Below are 14,838 nucleotides of genomic sequence, written 5' to 3'. Positions count from 1 at the left end.
AGAGATACAATTACGTGTTTCAGCCGAGCTCCAGTTTTTCTTATAAAGGTCAGTCTGAGTGCTTTTAGTGCTTACAAAGATGCCAGAAAGTTCAAAGCACATCAGAAAGCTAAAATAAGGGCTGAAGGCTAGAGGCAAAGGGCAATCACCCATTTTGTGCTGTTCCACAATGTTTCTTTTCATGGCCAGTAGTGTCTTTGGTAGAGAATAAGATCTTCATCTCAGCAAACTAAACCTCACCAAACCTAGTCAGTGCAGAAGGGCCTGGTCTTCTCATGGCTATCTCAGTGCCAGCGTATCTCATAGCCATGGATCAGCAGCTCCATTAAGCCTGGGTCAGGGCCAAGAGCAGAGGGACATGGACATGGTGCCCATGCTGGACATCGCCCAGACCTAACAGGCCAGGACATCTCCCACATTGGACAAACCAAGGCCTTTGTGGTAGTATCATTTACACTCTTACATAAGTTCCTAACTAACACAACCACCAAGAAGCGCACACTCCAGTGAGTAAGAGCCCTCTGCTCTCCGATTTCCCCCAGCCCATTAAAGGACATTCACTTTCTGTCTCGTGCATTGATACACTGGATTGCATTCTTCATTACAATACAGGGGATGGGGACAGGGGATACAGCTGCTCATAACTCAGAATATCAAATATAGTTTAAGATTTCAAGGAAAAGTAATTGCGCGCTACCAGATACTAAATCGGAGCTTAACACTTAAAATCAAATCCTTTATTAAACTGATTTTGCCATATCCATACGCATCTAAAACATGGCACTGACCACAACCACCGTTTGATGAAAATGTGCTTACCTGACACAAAATATGTGGCCAAATCTGGCCAAATCTGTTAAGCCAATAGCATCTTGTTTTCCAACCATTAGACAAACTGATTCATGTTACCCCTGACAGATTCTAATGACATCTGTAAACACATATGTAGTCTGCAGTATTCCCACACACATATGACTGCACCCAGAGAACAGAGCTATGAAGTTACTATGGCAGATGGCACTGTTCTCTGCATGGCTTCCTTCTTCTCTCTCTCACTCACTCTCTTTTTCTCTCTCACATTGTCTTTTCCCCCTCTCTCTATCTCTATTTTCTATTTTTTCTCTATCACTCGCTCTCCTTCTGTGCCTCAGAACATGTGACTCGACCACCTTAGACACTGGTCTCCACTTGGCTGTTGCCCGGGCGACAGCATGGCCATGGTGCCTAATTAAGTATATTTAAGTCATTTTACTTTATCAACATGAACACTGTCACCCTCTGAGTGCACAATCACACGGGCTGCTCCTGAGGATCACTTAGCCCCAATAACAGAGTTCACCTCTTCAAAACAATATGCAGTATGCAGTATGCACTTCCATCCTCTCCCTTCAATAAATCATGACGGGAAATAAACACACACACACATTTTCCCCTTTCTGGCTTCTTAAATGAACAGTGTGATGGTGTGGCAGAAAATGCACTAGCTTATGCCTGAGCTGAAAGTGAGGCTGGGGGAGGGGTTAGGGGTGTTGTGTTGCGTTGTGTTGCGTTGCGTTGCGTTGTTGTGCTGTGTCTTTACCTGATGCAGGTTGATCAACACGTCTGTCTCGGGGGCATGGCCTCCTGTGGCCATGGGGACCGTGAGGGGCGCGGCGGTGGGAGCTCAGGGGTAGGGGGATCAGCCCTTCTCTTTCACTGTTGGACTTCCAGTCAACCTGTGGGGTGGCATAACCTGCAGGAACACACAAACGGAGAGGGCAGATGAACAGGTGAGCACCACGCTACCTAGCCTATTCCTACCCACTCCATATTGCTGACCTCTACTAGAAGCAGACCAGCAAACCGGTGAAGTCTCTTAGTACTAAGCTTTATAAAAGTAAGGTGAGCAGCCGTGCTCATTTGGCTTGCTGTAGTGTAATGCACACTCTTAACTGAGAGCCTTTGCTGAGAGGGAGAATACACTCCTGCTATAGTGGCTCCATGACCCAGATTGAGCAAGATTAACAGTGGTGAATGGAAGGGAGGTCAACCATTTTAAAAAGGCAACAAAACAAACCTCAATCCTGCACTAGACCCATGACCAAGATAAGAAGCCTGGGTTGTTTGGCATTGCAGTTGAAGTACTTGACTCCCAATGCCAAGGCTGCAGTTTTAAACCTTGTGAATGGCCAATGCTCCCTGTATTAAAAGGGCCCCTGAGTGGGGGAAGAAATGAGGACTAACTGAGCAGTTTCTCCCATGCTGAGTCAGCCTGGATTTGCTTAGGACCCATTTTTAGACAGCTACATTCTGGCAGGCACTCTCAATTTTTTATCTCCTGCTCTAAATCCACTGACCTTGAAAGGATTGGGTGGAAGCTTCCCAGATGCAAAAAAAAAAAAGGTTTGCGAAGGAAAAAAAGAGAGTACCCAAAACCCAAAGACCTACTGCCTTGAAACGCTGCTAGTGGATACAGTACAACACAATGGAGCCTCTGTGATGCTGTGAGGCAGATGAGGCCTGTCTCCTGGAGCTGAGCAGCGCTACCTGACCAGGTGTTCACCAGCAGGATCTGATCCGGCACCGGCAGATCACAGAGCACCTGACAAATCTGCAGCTCTAAGCCTCCAGGGAAAGCAAAGGCCACTCTTGCTATCTCTCTCTCTCTCTCTCTCTGATCCAATACAACATGAGGAAGGATTATAACAGGGAGAAGATTAGGCCAGGCGCACAGAAATAAATAATACATAAATAAAAAAACACCTCACAGGATGAGCAAGCACATCTCGGGACAAATCAAGCCAATTTGAACCGCCTCATGAGGAGACATACACACACATGTTACTCATCCACCTCTGGGATCCACCACTCTGCAACTGACTTGCCATCATTAAAAAGAGGACCACAGGACAGAGTAGAGAGCAGCTGTGGCCATAATAGCAGAGGCCAGTCTGCGTGATTCAGGGGTGTGATGGCTGCTTTGCTAGTGACAGTGGGAGCGCTTAGCGCGGCTTCTGCCTCAGCCTCGTCACAAACAGCACTGATCAAGGGCCCGGTGACTCACTCCTCCATCTCAGGCTCGCTGTTAACCGCAGCTCAGGGGGCTGCTGCTGCAAGGAAACCCGCGCCGTGCCAATGCCAGTGCTGGGATGAGCCACGCATCGTGCCATTTTATGAGCCTTTTTCGTCTCAATTTCTGCAGGGGGAGGGACTGATGGGAAAGAGAGACAGAATCACTCTGTTCCATGACTGTTTTTCATTCAGAGTGCAATCAGCATCATACAGGAACAATCCGCCTTTCATTTGTAGCCACGAATAAACCAAACAACCACTGCAGCAGATCGGACATTGGAACTTCCTAAACCTTCCCTCCAACACAGCCACAAACCAAATTGCGGGAAACATTGTATATTACATACTTTTGCAAACAAATGTATTATTTAACAGTGAATGCAATTTAAATTTGCACATAAAAATGGGTAATACACTGACATTGAAGTTTAATTTAGCTTTACATTTCTGGGTACTGGAACTCATTTACATATGAAATAGAATTGTTCAGCCCTTCATGGGAAAAACAGTTCTTTATAGGCATTGTTTGGCGACATTCATGATGTCACTGGATATTGTCTGCCTGTGTGTATTTATAGGCCCGCTATTCTTCAAGATGATTCATTTGGCCTCTGCAATTAGCCCATGTCTGAGTGGAAAACTGCTATTAATGCAGCACTACACACACAAGGCATCCTGGGAACACTTAGTAATCCCAATGTTGCCAAAACAGACTGGGCTGGCTGGCGCTCGCCTGGGAAAGCAACAGGTGCCCCTCATCCATGCACACATGCCAGGCATGGCTGCTCTGCAATTAGGCCCAGGGCAGTGGGAGAGAGGGCAGGCCCAAAACTAATCGCCCCTCCTCCCTAGGACCCACTCCAGGGGCATGAGCCAGAGAGTGGTGGCATCTTGGTTAGCCTCAGTGTGTGGGGCTGGTGGCCTTGAGACAGGACTGTGCCCTTTGAAACAGACTGACAGCAGCAGAGATGACATGAGTAATTGGAAAGAGTAACAGCTGCTTCCTTGGACTGTCGGATATTATCTGCTTCCACCTCCACTCAATAAATCTTCAAAGAACTCAGTTAACTAGAACTCTGCTTCTTGTGAAAAGTAAAAAAAGTCTATAATGACACACAGTGTAGGCTATTGGAAAACAGGAAGTCTTGATGTCGTATTTGATTGTTTTTCCTGCCAAAAATCTATTACATAATCAATAGAAGGGCTTAGTATCATTCTGCCTTAGATTTGCATGTGCTACATAGTCAGCATATTTAGCAGAGTCAGCATCTGCATAGTCCATCATGGCTCATACATACACAAGCTCTCTTTCTCTCTCTCTCTCACACACACACACAGACAGATTTATGTCCTTCAGCAATGAGAGGAGCTCTGGGTAACATTAACTACCAGAATAGTACCAGAGTAGTAATAGTAGTACCAGAGAATACTCACATCACTTCACAATCATAGCACTGAATAAGCACACAGCAGCTGTAGATGCAAGAGTAGGAGTTGTAGAAATGGCCGCTTTGAGTCATGACCTGTCACAGCTGGAGCCACAGATATTCCACAGTAGCCTCGGCACATGAGGGTCACGTCCAAGCTCGCCTTAAATCATCGCCCTGCACCGCACTGCCCTCCACCCCATAGGTCAATCTCTTACCACTAATGGCTCTTTTACACTAGTGGCCAGACACATTAACACAAGGACACGCTCCCATAATGACTTAAAAGAGGGACCGAGGCGGTGAGCAGACAGAGGCTTGCGTGAAATAAAATGCACGTCCATGCTGTAAACACAACACAAATCTCCACCCCGCGAGTGTCCTTGAGGATCCACTCTGACTTAGGCTGCGAGGCTGCCCACTCACACTGAGGACCTCATTACTGCTCTGAATGACAGGGAAGCATTCCGCCTCACACAGCCAAGGCAGAGGAAGACCCAATAATGTAGGCTGCATCAGTGGTGCCACGTACATTCCCCTGCACTGGAATCCCCTGGTCCACCGTTACCCTGATGGCCAGGGCTTCCTGCATGCACTTCCATGGCTACTTACGGCACAAGCCTATCTAGTCTCCAACTCCCTATAGCTTTCAGGAGCTTTTAAGCCATGCAGAGCACTTTAACCCCTTAATGAGCTTGAGACACATACCTTATTGTTTTCCAATAGACAAGAGCTTCCTCCTTGTTATTGACCAGCGGAGAATGTATCTGAGATGTCCACTGTAGCCCCTCCTCCCCTTCAGCAGCTTTGACCCCCCTCCTCCCCACCTCCACCTTAACCAACCACAAACACAAATCAAACGCTCTCCCGCTCCCTATCACAGGCTCAGTGAGGCTTTGAAGCAGTCTTGTGTAGAATGAAGATGGAATGTGTGGTATTTGTGTGTGTGTGTGTGTGTGAAATTGTATGAGATTGATGAAATGTATACATCAGATGAAAACATCCTTTGGCTAACTTATAATATAAGTTAGCCAAAGGATGATAGATGCCAAACAGAAGGCACTATTAAGGTACAATGCCTCTCAAAACAGTGCCTCCCTGTCACAGTTAAGTCTGAGCTGTTGTTTAGTCTAATTTCATATCATACACCGTGAGGGTGTAATGGTTTACTGAGAGAGGAAAGCACATTACTGACATGATTCACATTCCTCCATGGACCACAGTTCTAAATGTGTCACTAGTGTGTGTGCAGCACTTAAGTAATTAAGGGGACAACATGTTGTAAGAGCTAACACACACACTTTACACAGACACTCTCACATAAATACAGACGCAGTCGTAAATGCATATGAGTCTGAACATCATAACATCGTTGCTCCTGTAATCGTACTCCAGCATTGCCTGGCACTTAATTAAGCCCATATCAAACCAAAGTGCACACTCTCCCAGAACAAAAGAGTTCCCGATGCCTGCGGGCATCATGTTTCCTGTCTGCCGGAGTCCCTAAGCGCTCCTGTGTGCTCTCATGACAGGTGTGACAACCACACAGGACCCGGAGACCTGCAGACGGCAGCGTCTCTGCTCCACAAGTCACCTCTGTGGCAGCAGCTCTGTCTGGGTGGGGATGAGTGATGATGGAGGTGTGTGTGTGTGTGTGTTTGTGTGCAGGTGTGTGTGTGTGTATGATAGTACTCCCCTCCCAGGTCACCAAAAATGCTATTAATGAAAAGCAAGCAGTTATCATTTTAATTTAATTCAGCTCTTTACAACAGCCTACATAGGCCTTGGTGTGATATGTCTTAGCTATATTTGCTAGACCTTAACTCTGTCACTATGTCTGCATTCATTGCTGTGTCCCCTGGTGACATCAGGTTATAAAATATTGGGGTTGCAAATATCTAACATGCTGAATGGAAATTGTGGCTTTTGTTTTAATTTGTACATTATTTGTCTATACTTTCTACTTAATGCGGTTAATGAAAATGTAGTGGAGTTAAAACTATACATTTAATTTAAAAAAATGTAGTGAAGTAAAAGTATAAGTAGGAAGAAAATAAAAACAGAAGTAAAGTACAGATACTCCCCATTCATACTTTAGTACTGTACTTAAGTATTTCTAGTTAGTTACTTTACATCTTTGTTCATAACACACAGCATTAATTTCACTCACTATTCATAATCTGGAAATGCTCAGGTATAAGGTAGACTCAGACCTTCGGATGCTGAATGCCAAACCTAACTATCCTAAAAGACATGTAGGTCAGGTGTGAAGTGTATATCATATTAATTGTGGCACACAAGATTGAAATAGTTTGTCCAGAGGGGACAAAATGCATCATACTACTGCAGCAAACAGACACACACAACGCACAAAGTTGAGAGACTTCTCAACTATCCATTTTGCCGATTCAATTGATTAGAGAAGCATGAATTAAATCACTGTGCAGGATGAAATGGTTTAACAAAGTACTTCCACAGTAATCTACAGTTGGATTCAGAAGCTACTCAAAGTAATTCACTAAGAGTATCACAGGGTTCCAAATACAAGGTATAGTGGTTCTAAAATGTCACCAATGAATTAACTAATATGTCTATTTCACTAATAGTACAATTACAAACTTTGGCACAGGCTCATTCAAGTAGAGGCTGCACTCCCACGGGAAGAGTGTGGCGCGGGACTTCTCAAAGTAAATGGTAAAACTAAAACAAGGGGCTACATTAAGATTTTTGAAGGGAAGATATCAGACAGTCTGCCGAGAGAACTGCCCCAATAGGCTCCTTTGGACCATTAAATCACACAATGATCCAAAATATACAGCCAAAAAAGGCAAGAAATGGTTAACAGAGAACAATATCAACATTTTAGAGTGGCCCAGCCAGAGTCCAGTCCTCAATCTGTCAGAAAAGTGAGCACAAGGCCAGAGTGATGGCAAATCATCATTCCTGTCTAAAAACCTGGATTGCTGCTAAAAAGATGCTGTCTAGAATCATTGTGGAGACGTGGAGAGGCTTGGTAGGTATTATAAGAACCATTTTGAGAGCTGTGATGGCAAATGAAGATGTTTCCATTAATTATTTAAAAAGATGAAAAGTATGAATAATTTTGGACACACCATTTTTCATAAAAGAAGTTTTTCTGATTCCATGTTTCTACCACATTGTCTTGAAACCTTTTGGCATGTGGCAGTGTCATTTTCAGTCAGAACAAACATATTGATAAAAATAAAATCAACATTAAATCAATATTTGCCAGGGGTATGAATAATTTTGTTCTTAACTGTATACCTATACCTCGATCTGCTCTGTAGTATGATCTAAAAATGTTTTGTACTGCAACACAGCAGGCCATGTAGAGCTGGAGGCTGCGGCATGCTACACTTCCTGTGCTTGGGAGGAGACATCCGAATTCTCTGTTGTTTTAATATGCTTTTCTGATATCTCTTCTGATTGTATTTGTGGGCAAACATCCGTCTCTGCAGGCCTGATCTGTGTGGAGGGCCTCTGGGTTGTTGTAAGAGGCCATGTGGCTGGGCAACAGAAAGGCACATGCTGCATGACCTGGAATTTGAAGACAAGTGCAAAGGCTGTGCTCTCTTGGATCTTCTAGTGCTCCAGGTTTGGTCTACCACTGCAGGTGGCCCAAGTGGACAAACTGATGTGAAGTTGGTAACAGTTGGTAACATGAAGCATTTATGAACATGCTTCCATAGCCAATGGCATCATAGGCTGAATGGATTAGTGTATAAAGCATGAGCCACAGAGTAAAAATGTGAATGAAAGACCAGCTATGTGGGTCCACTATCATGCTTAGAAAACCTCCCAGTTTAAACCCAAACTACAGTTCCTCACGGTTTAAACCGATACTACAGTTCCTCCCAGTTTAAACCCATACTACAATAACGGACTGGCGGCCAGTCCACATGAAAGATCTGTCTGGGTCATTTTCAACCGAGATAGCCCAGGCATCATAAAGTCCCAGCTGTATGTATGGATCTATATTTAGCCAACGTGTGGGTAGTAGACACAATGTAAGTGGTCATCAGCTGTGGACCTAGACACACTAGACACTTGAGAGAGCATGTCTGGTTGGCACATCAAATAAGATGTCAGCTGTGATTGACAATTGATGCACATTGTCATATCCCTGTGAATGAATGTTGTCAATCTTGAGAAATCATATGATCCACACATTAACACCCTTTCCCTTTCATATGACCTAGTGACTATCAGCATACAGCTTTCTCTGCCATGCTCCATGAAATGACAGTGACAGATATAGACAGTGACTAGTCATTAATACAGATGTTCTGAAAACATAAAACATGGCAAGATACCTAATGTAGCCTACATAATACCCCTCTAGGCTCACCTACGTCGCCAAAATAATTTGCCTTCTGCATGTGTGCAGATGACAGTTGAGTTTGACAAGGCACCGAAAGGAAATTAGCCAGCTGTCAACGCACTATCAAACTCACGCCTGCAAAACTATATGCATTTTATTTGCAGCTATTAATCCGTTTAGGACGGCTCTACAGTCAACCCCCACAGGCATGAAGGCTACAATGTGGTTTTATTCAAAATCGGCAGTCCTTTGTTTCTACCCAACATGAGACAGGCGCACCATGTATCGTTTAGATTTTTTGTCCATCGTTGCTTCCTTAACGATTGTAATTGCATCGTGTTGCAGAATCTAGTAAAGATACTGATACATCATTCATAATGAATAGACAAAAACTCCCCCGCAGCTAAGCATGCTTCACCTGCTTCCGATTTCCTGTAAGCATATTATCCACACATCTCCAGATCTGTGCATTAATGCACGAACCTTACGCGCGGTTCGGGCGTTCTGGTAGGTATCGAAAGTGGACCTTGGCGAGTCTGTAAACCATCCTTACAACAATGCTCATGTTTCTAGTTCCTGCCTTCCACTCTGACACACATTTCCGCTATGAGGGTCTTGAAAGGAGGGAGCGCCTCCTCGCACCAGTATCCATGCTAGGGAACTTGATGGCTGTATCCTTCTGTGCAGTGCCGAGACACGCGTCCATTCCCCATCTTAGTGTGTGCATCTTACATCACGGCTTCCACGCCTCGCTTTCTGATCTCGTGTTAGCTTGCTTACCTGTGCGTTTGGAGTGTTGTTTGAGCAGAATGAGTCGGTGGCGGTGTGGTCAGGCAGAGCTGCAGCCGCAATGATCCATAGTGAAGGCTCTCTCCACCTTCCAGCTGCTTGCTGGCATCTACAAGGATGCTAGCTTCGGCCACGTGATGCTGAGGACCAACCTCCCCGTCCAAGAAGTCCAGCAGAAAATATAAGGATGACTCTCGTCATTTAGTTCAGTGTTGTTAAGGTGTGTGTGTGTGTGTGTGTGTGTGTGTGTGTGTGTGTAAAAATGGATTCTGTCCTTAGATAATATACTGATTTATCAGTCGTTATTTATTGTGACAATATCATTCATTATTTATTATAGTATTTTTGAAGATGACTATTGTTTTTGGACGATGGGTGATTACTAGGCAATAACGCTGCAGTCACACCCTAGGCAATTCTGACAAGTAATCTTCTACACATGTCTAAATATTTATATTTGTTAGTAACAACTTACAGTTGCCCCCCCTCCCCATGATTCTATACTGGAACTCAATCAGAGAAGACTGTCATAGCTTCGTCTTCATGATTCAGAGTCCATGCTACACTCCATGGAGAATGCACCTCTTAGATGTAATAAGAATGATTTATTGATGAGCTGGCTGACAGATGAAGCATTCACTCCAGAGCTTCTCTCCAAAGTAGGACACAGAAAATTGCACTGACCACTAAGTGTCCACCACAGCCTCATTTGTGTTTGTTGCCTGTGTCTTTGCTGTGTTTTATTACCGGCCATGTTAATTTTGTTCATGGCTGAGTTGGCATACAATGTCAGTGGTAGTATATACAAACATTATCTTTTACTGATGGAAAACCTCAGAGCCTCAGTCCAGTAGTGTGCTGTATACAAAACAGTAATTTACCACATATAAACTTGAAGTGTATTATCACTTTTTTTCTATCTTTTTGGGTCTTTTATCATTCTCTCAAAAATTGTGAGCTTTGATCAAATGCATGCTGAATGATGGTTGTGATATGTGAGGCTATTTGCAGTCTGCATGCAGGTGTTGAGCACCTGAACTCTTTACAGCAAGTGGACTTGCCATAAAGCCTGCTAATGGGATCATTCCAGCTCGCCTCCCACCACCTCGACCATAGAGTTAAGCCTTTACTGCCTCTTAGTGGCGATATAGGGCAGGGGTCATCGAGTTTCCCCGAAGCTTTGAATGGCACGAGTATTGTTGACTGAGACAGGTACCCAATGGATGTCATAACCAAACAAAACATTTACTTAAACTAAAATTTAGATTTGATCACCAGAATAAATAATGTATGCTTCAAATCCTACTGGATGATGAAATTATTCAAATAAGTCTGATAAACAGTTTTTGGATGTTGTCAACATTTGACCAGTAAAACAAGCTGACACAGAGTACTAATTTGCATATGATACTTCTATTCATAGAACATTTGGGGGGTATTCCATCAACCTCGCTAAAGGCCAAACCTGGCTTATTTCGATAAGTCTCGCTAATTTTAGTGAGAATTCCATTCCATTAACGAGGTTAACGTGAATCCCAGTTTGGTAACCATGGGAATTTATGCCACAGAACTAACCTGCTCCGTAGCAGGTTAACTTTAAAGCTAAATTAAGCTGTGTTGCAAAAAAAAAAACAATCAGTCGGAAAACGAGTCCAAAAAGATGGTTCCGTCAACCTGTGCCCTCACCTGTAGCCTGCTACAACTTCAAAAATAGAAGTAGCCTAGGCCTATAGAAATGTTTTTTACCGACAGTGCACCAAGCATGGGTTTACACATTCACTAGCTCCAAAGAATGTATGAAGATTATACGATTAAAAATGTTTTAACTTCACATGCGTGTGGTTCTAGGAATCGTGCCACTCTGCGTCATTTACGAACAGTGGTGGTGTAACGTGCAGCGAGACGGCATCTGAAAGGATTTACATTCTTGCGTGTTCTCAGGTTCGCTTCCCATACGAAGTATTAAGGCTACATTGTTTATCACCTTGATGATGGCATTTTTAGTTATAATTTTTGATGAAAGACATATGTCTACTGCTGATAAAGGGTCATGCACATTTGGTAGGCTGTTCAGTGACAGCTTTGCCAGTGGGCTATATTTTATCTGATGCAAGCCAAAGGACAATTAGGCCTATTCTGTAGCCTAGGCAGCTAATAATTAAAACTGCTTCATGTGTCGACGATTGTTCATGAATGTCAAATCAACTATGTGCTACACAGATCAAAAACTAGGCATAAATTGAATTGAAAGCCATTGCATTTCAGATAATTTTATTTCAAACACTTTGGGACTTATGGGAGACAATAGGCTATTATGGCGATACTAATTTATTTTATGACCACCTACACCTTGACAATAATGTGGAGTGAACTCTTTTAATATAAGAACGTAGTCTATAGATAGTTTTGAATATATGGCAAAGTTGTTTTTGAGTTTATAGCCTACTATTTATTCATTCACTCGTTTTGTTCAAGCATAGACTGTAGGCTATAGCTAGTCTATGTGTTCAAGAGTGAAGCCAATCAAACTCGCAATTGATTTCAAACCATTAGCATTGTTGTTTTAAATGTATGCTTTCATTATTCTCCAATTTCTGTAGGCAATCTATTTTTTTCTCTCGATGTTAAATTTGATGACTTTCGATGAAAATCCTGTAGATGGCGCTTGCCTATCGAACAGAAATCATCTAGTATTGTCTTAATTTTACGACATATCGTCTTTTCGTCAATCTGCTGTTTTGGTCTACTTTTCTACCTCGTGCACGAGCAGAGATAAAGCTGAACTAAACCTCGCTTGAATAAACGAGGCCAAGATGCGCTAAACTGAGTTAATGGAACGGCTTCAGCCCCAAGTGAAAGTCTACGCTAGTTCAAGCCAGGCTATTTCTGTTAAGCGCCGCCTTCATTAGCGAGGTTAATGGAATACCCCCTTGCTCTAGTGCCCTAGTGGTTATAATGTGTCAGCAATTATTTATTTACCTAATCACGTATTTGTCCACGACTTTTACTTACAAGCCTTTGAATTGTACTGAGAAATTGCACTAAATTTGCGCGATTCTAGGCTTTGTACATTATGAAGGAGTGTTGGTCAGATAAGTAGGCCTATATTTTGTTCGAAACAACAAAAAACAACACAATTATTAGGCTATTTACAAAATTGACGTCGCTAACTTTCTCCATGGCTCGCTCTATGCAGCGTTTCCGCTTTCTTGTGGTTGTGTGTGTCACGTGATAGATTCTGGGATCCTAATGTGTTCGTATCGGAGTATCAACCATGATTGTCTTATTATACGGCTCTTCACAATGCAAGTAGAATGCTCCATTGACTTGAATGGGATTTCCGAAAGTTCTAGCGGTCATTATTTCTTGGGAAAGGACCTCTGAAAACAAGAATGACCGCTGTCAATGGCAACGGAGTTTGTGCTTGGAACTTCGAAAATTAAGTGAAAGCAGACGGTTGATCAGCTGTGTTCTAAAGAATGTTTGATTCAAGTTCAGCGTGTGTTGCGAACTATTTGTTTCTCAGCAAAAGCCACGACGAAACGGTAACAAATGAGTGTTGAGACATATCATGGAGTTTATTTTTTCATTTTGGCAAGTAGCCGTATAATAAGCGGGATAATGTATAGATCGCCGGTCATCATGGGAAAATAAGTCCCTTCAGGGCAAAACAAGAAGACCGGTTTAGCCCTGTCGGGACTTATTTTCCCATAATGACCGCCGTTCTATACATTATCCCTTACATAACATTAGCCTAGGTGGTAGAGTGCTCATTCAAAGTCTATGCGTGTCTGTGCAAGTGAAACTGACAAACTCGTGGGCTAAGCAACAATATTTAAAGGCACACCAGGCAAGCCTGATGCTTTTTCTCTCTGAAACTCCCCTCCGGTCTGAAGCTCTTTTCCTTTTCTTTCGTCTTCCGTCCAAGGGTTTTTAAACTGCTTCTTAGCCGGCTCTGCCATTATACACATGTTTGCAACAATCTCTAAGCGTTTAGTTAGCCTGCCTCTGTGCTGTAAACTGATCCTGCTTCCGATTCGGCGGGTAGGATACACCGAACTTGCAAGTGGGATATTCTTCCTACAGGCAGTAGGGGCGGGCGAGAGAGCCTTCATTCGCCCCGTAATGAGTCATTTAACCATATACCGACTTACGAAGATGATTAATTAATACGAAAACGTTGCCTGGTGTCCCTTTAAAACAATGAATGAAGTGGATTCCTGTAATGTTCATGAAAACAGTATAGCGATTGGATAGCCTAATAAATCGCGACTTGTTGTAGGCCTAACAGTAGGCCTAGTTTATATCGTCTCGCTGGAGTGCGCGCACAATAGGCCTAATTGTATGCCTACTTCCACAGCTGGAAGGATTATTGGTGCTTCACTCCCCTCCCTGAAGGTCATTTACACCTCCCACCTCACCCGCAAGGCGACCACAATTGTGAGTGATGCAAGTCACCCCACTCACAATTTATTTGATCCACTGCCCTCTGGGAAAAGGTACAGAAGCCTGTGCTCCCACACCAGACTCACCAACAGCTTCATCCACCAGGCTGTTAGGATGCTGAACTCTCTCCCCCCTCTCCCCCCTCCACTACATAACATCCTGGACTTTGGACCCACAATGGATGCCTTGCACTACTCCACTTGTACACTTGCACACTTTGCAACTTGTTGTTGTTGTCCTGAAAACACTTCTGAACACACTTCTGCTGCTCTTACACTTCTGCTGCTCTTACATCACTTGCATACTTAGGTCAAACAGAACTACCTCAGCCATTTATTGGCCTGACTTTTGCACTATTATATTGACTGTCTACTGCAGTGGTCCACAAACTTTTTCTTCCGAGGGCCAGCTCACTATGCCTGGCTCCAAGAGAGGGCCAGAAACTCAGAGTAGTTCTATATCAGTAACCATAAATAGCTTAGTGCTGTGAACAACAGCAGTCTACCTTAGTTGAATATTTTATTACATTTAATCATAGGCTATTGCAATTTAATACCATTGTTAGCTGTGTTTATATCGTCATCATGCCATATCAGTGTAAAATTAAATAATACTAATAAAAAAATGTTTGCATTCCCAAAAGTATTAGCAGGGAGTCCCAAAAGTATATTTTATTAAAAAATGTGTGAACTCTGAATTCTGTGTCTTTGCATACACAGCTCAAGTTTACATACTTGAATCACTGAATGCATTTCTTAAGTTAAGTTACTATTGCGTGGACGG

At 43.2% G+C, this 14,838-nt stretch overlaps 1 protein-coding gene across 1 annotated transcript in view; it reads right to left on the bottom strand.

Moving 5' to 3' along the window:
- slc4a3 (solute carrier family 4 member 3) overlaps positions 1-9,720 on the bottom strand; it is a 54,634-nt gene extending 44,914 nt beyond the window's left edge. The window contains 2 exon segments of the mRNA XM_048238706.1: positions 1,580-1,732; positions 9,601-9,720. Coding sequence (XP_048094663.1) covers positions 1,580-1,633 — 54 coding nt within the window. The 5' untranslated portion in view covers positions 1,634-1,732; positions 9,601-9,720.
- Positions 9,721-14,838: the final 5,118 nt, after the last annotated feature.

This window comes from Alosa alosa, chromosome 3, assembly GCF_017589495.1.
Source record: "Alosa alosa isolate M-15738 ecotype Scorff River chromosome 3, AALO_Geno_1.1, whole genome shotgun sequence".
Lineage (NCBI taxonomy): Eukaryota > Metazoa > Chordata > Actinopteri > Clupeiformes > Clupeidae > Alosa > Alosa alosa.
The sequence above is the reverse complement of the archived record's forward strand: the minus strand, read 5'-3'. Positions and strand labels throughout refer to the sequence as shown.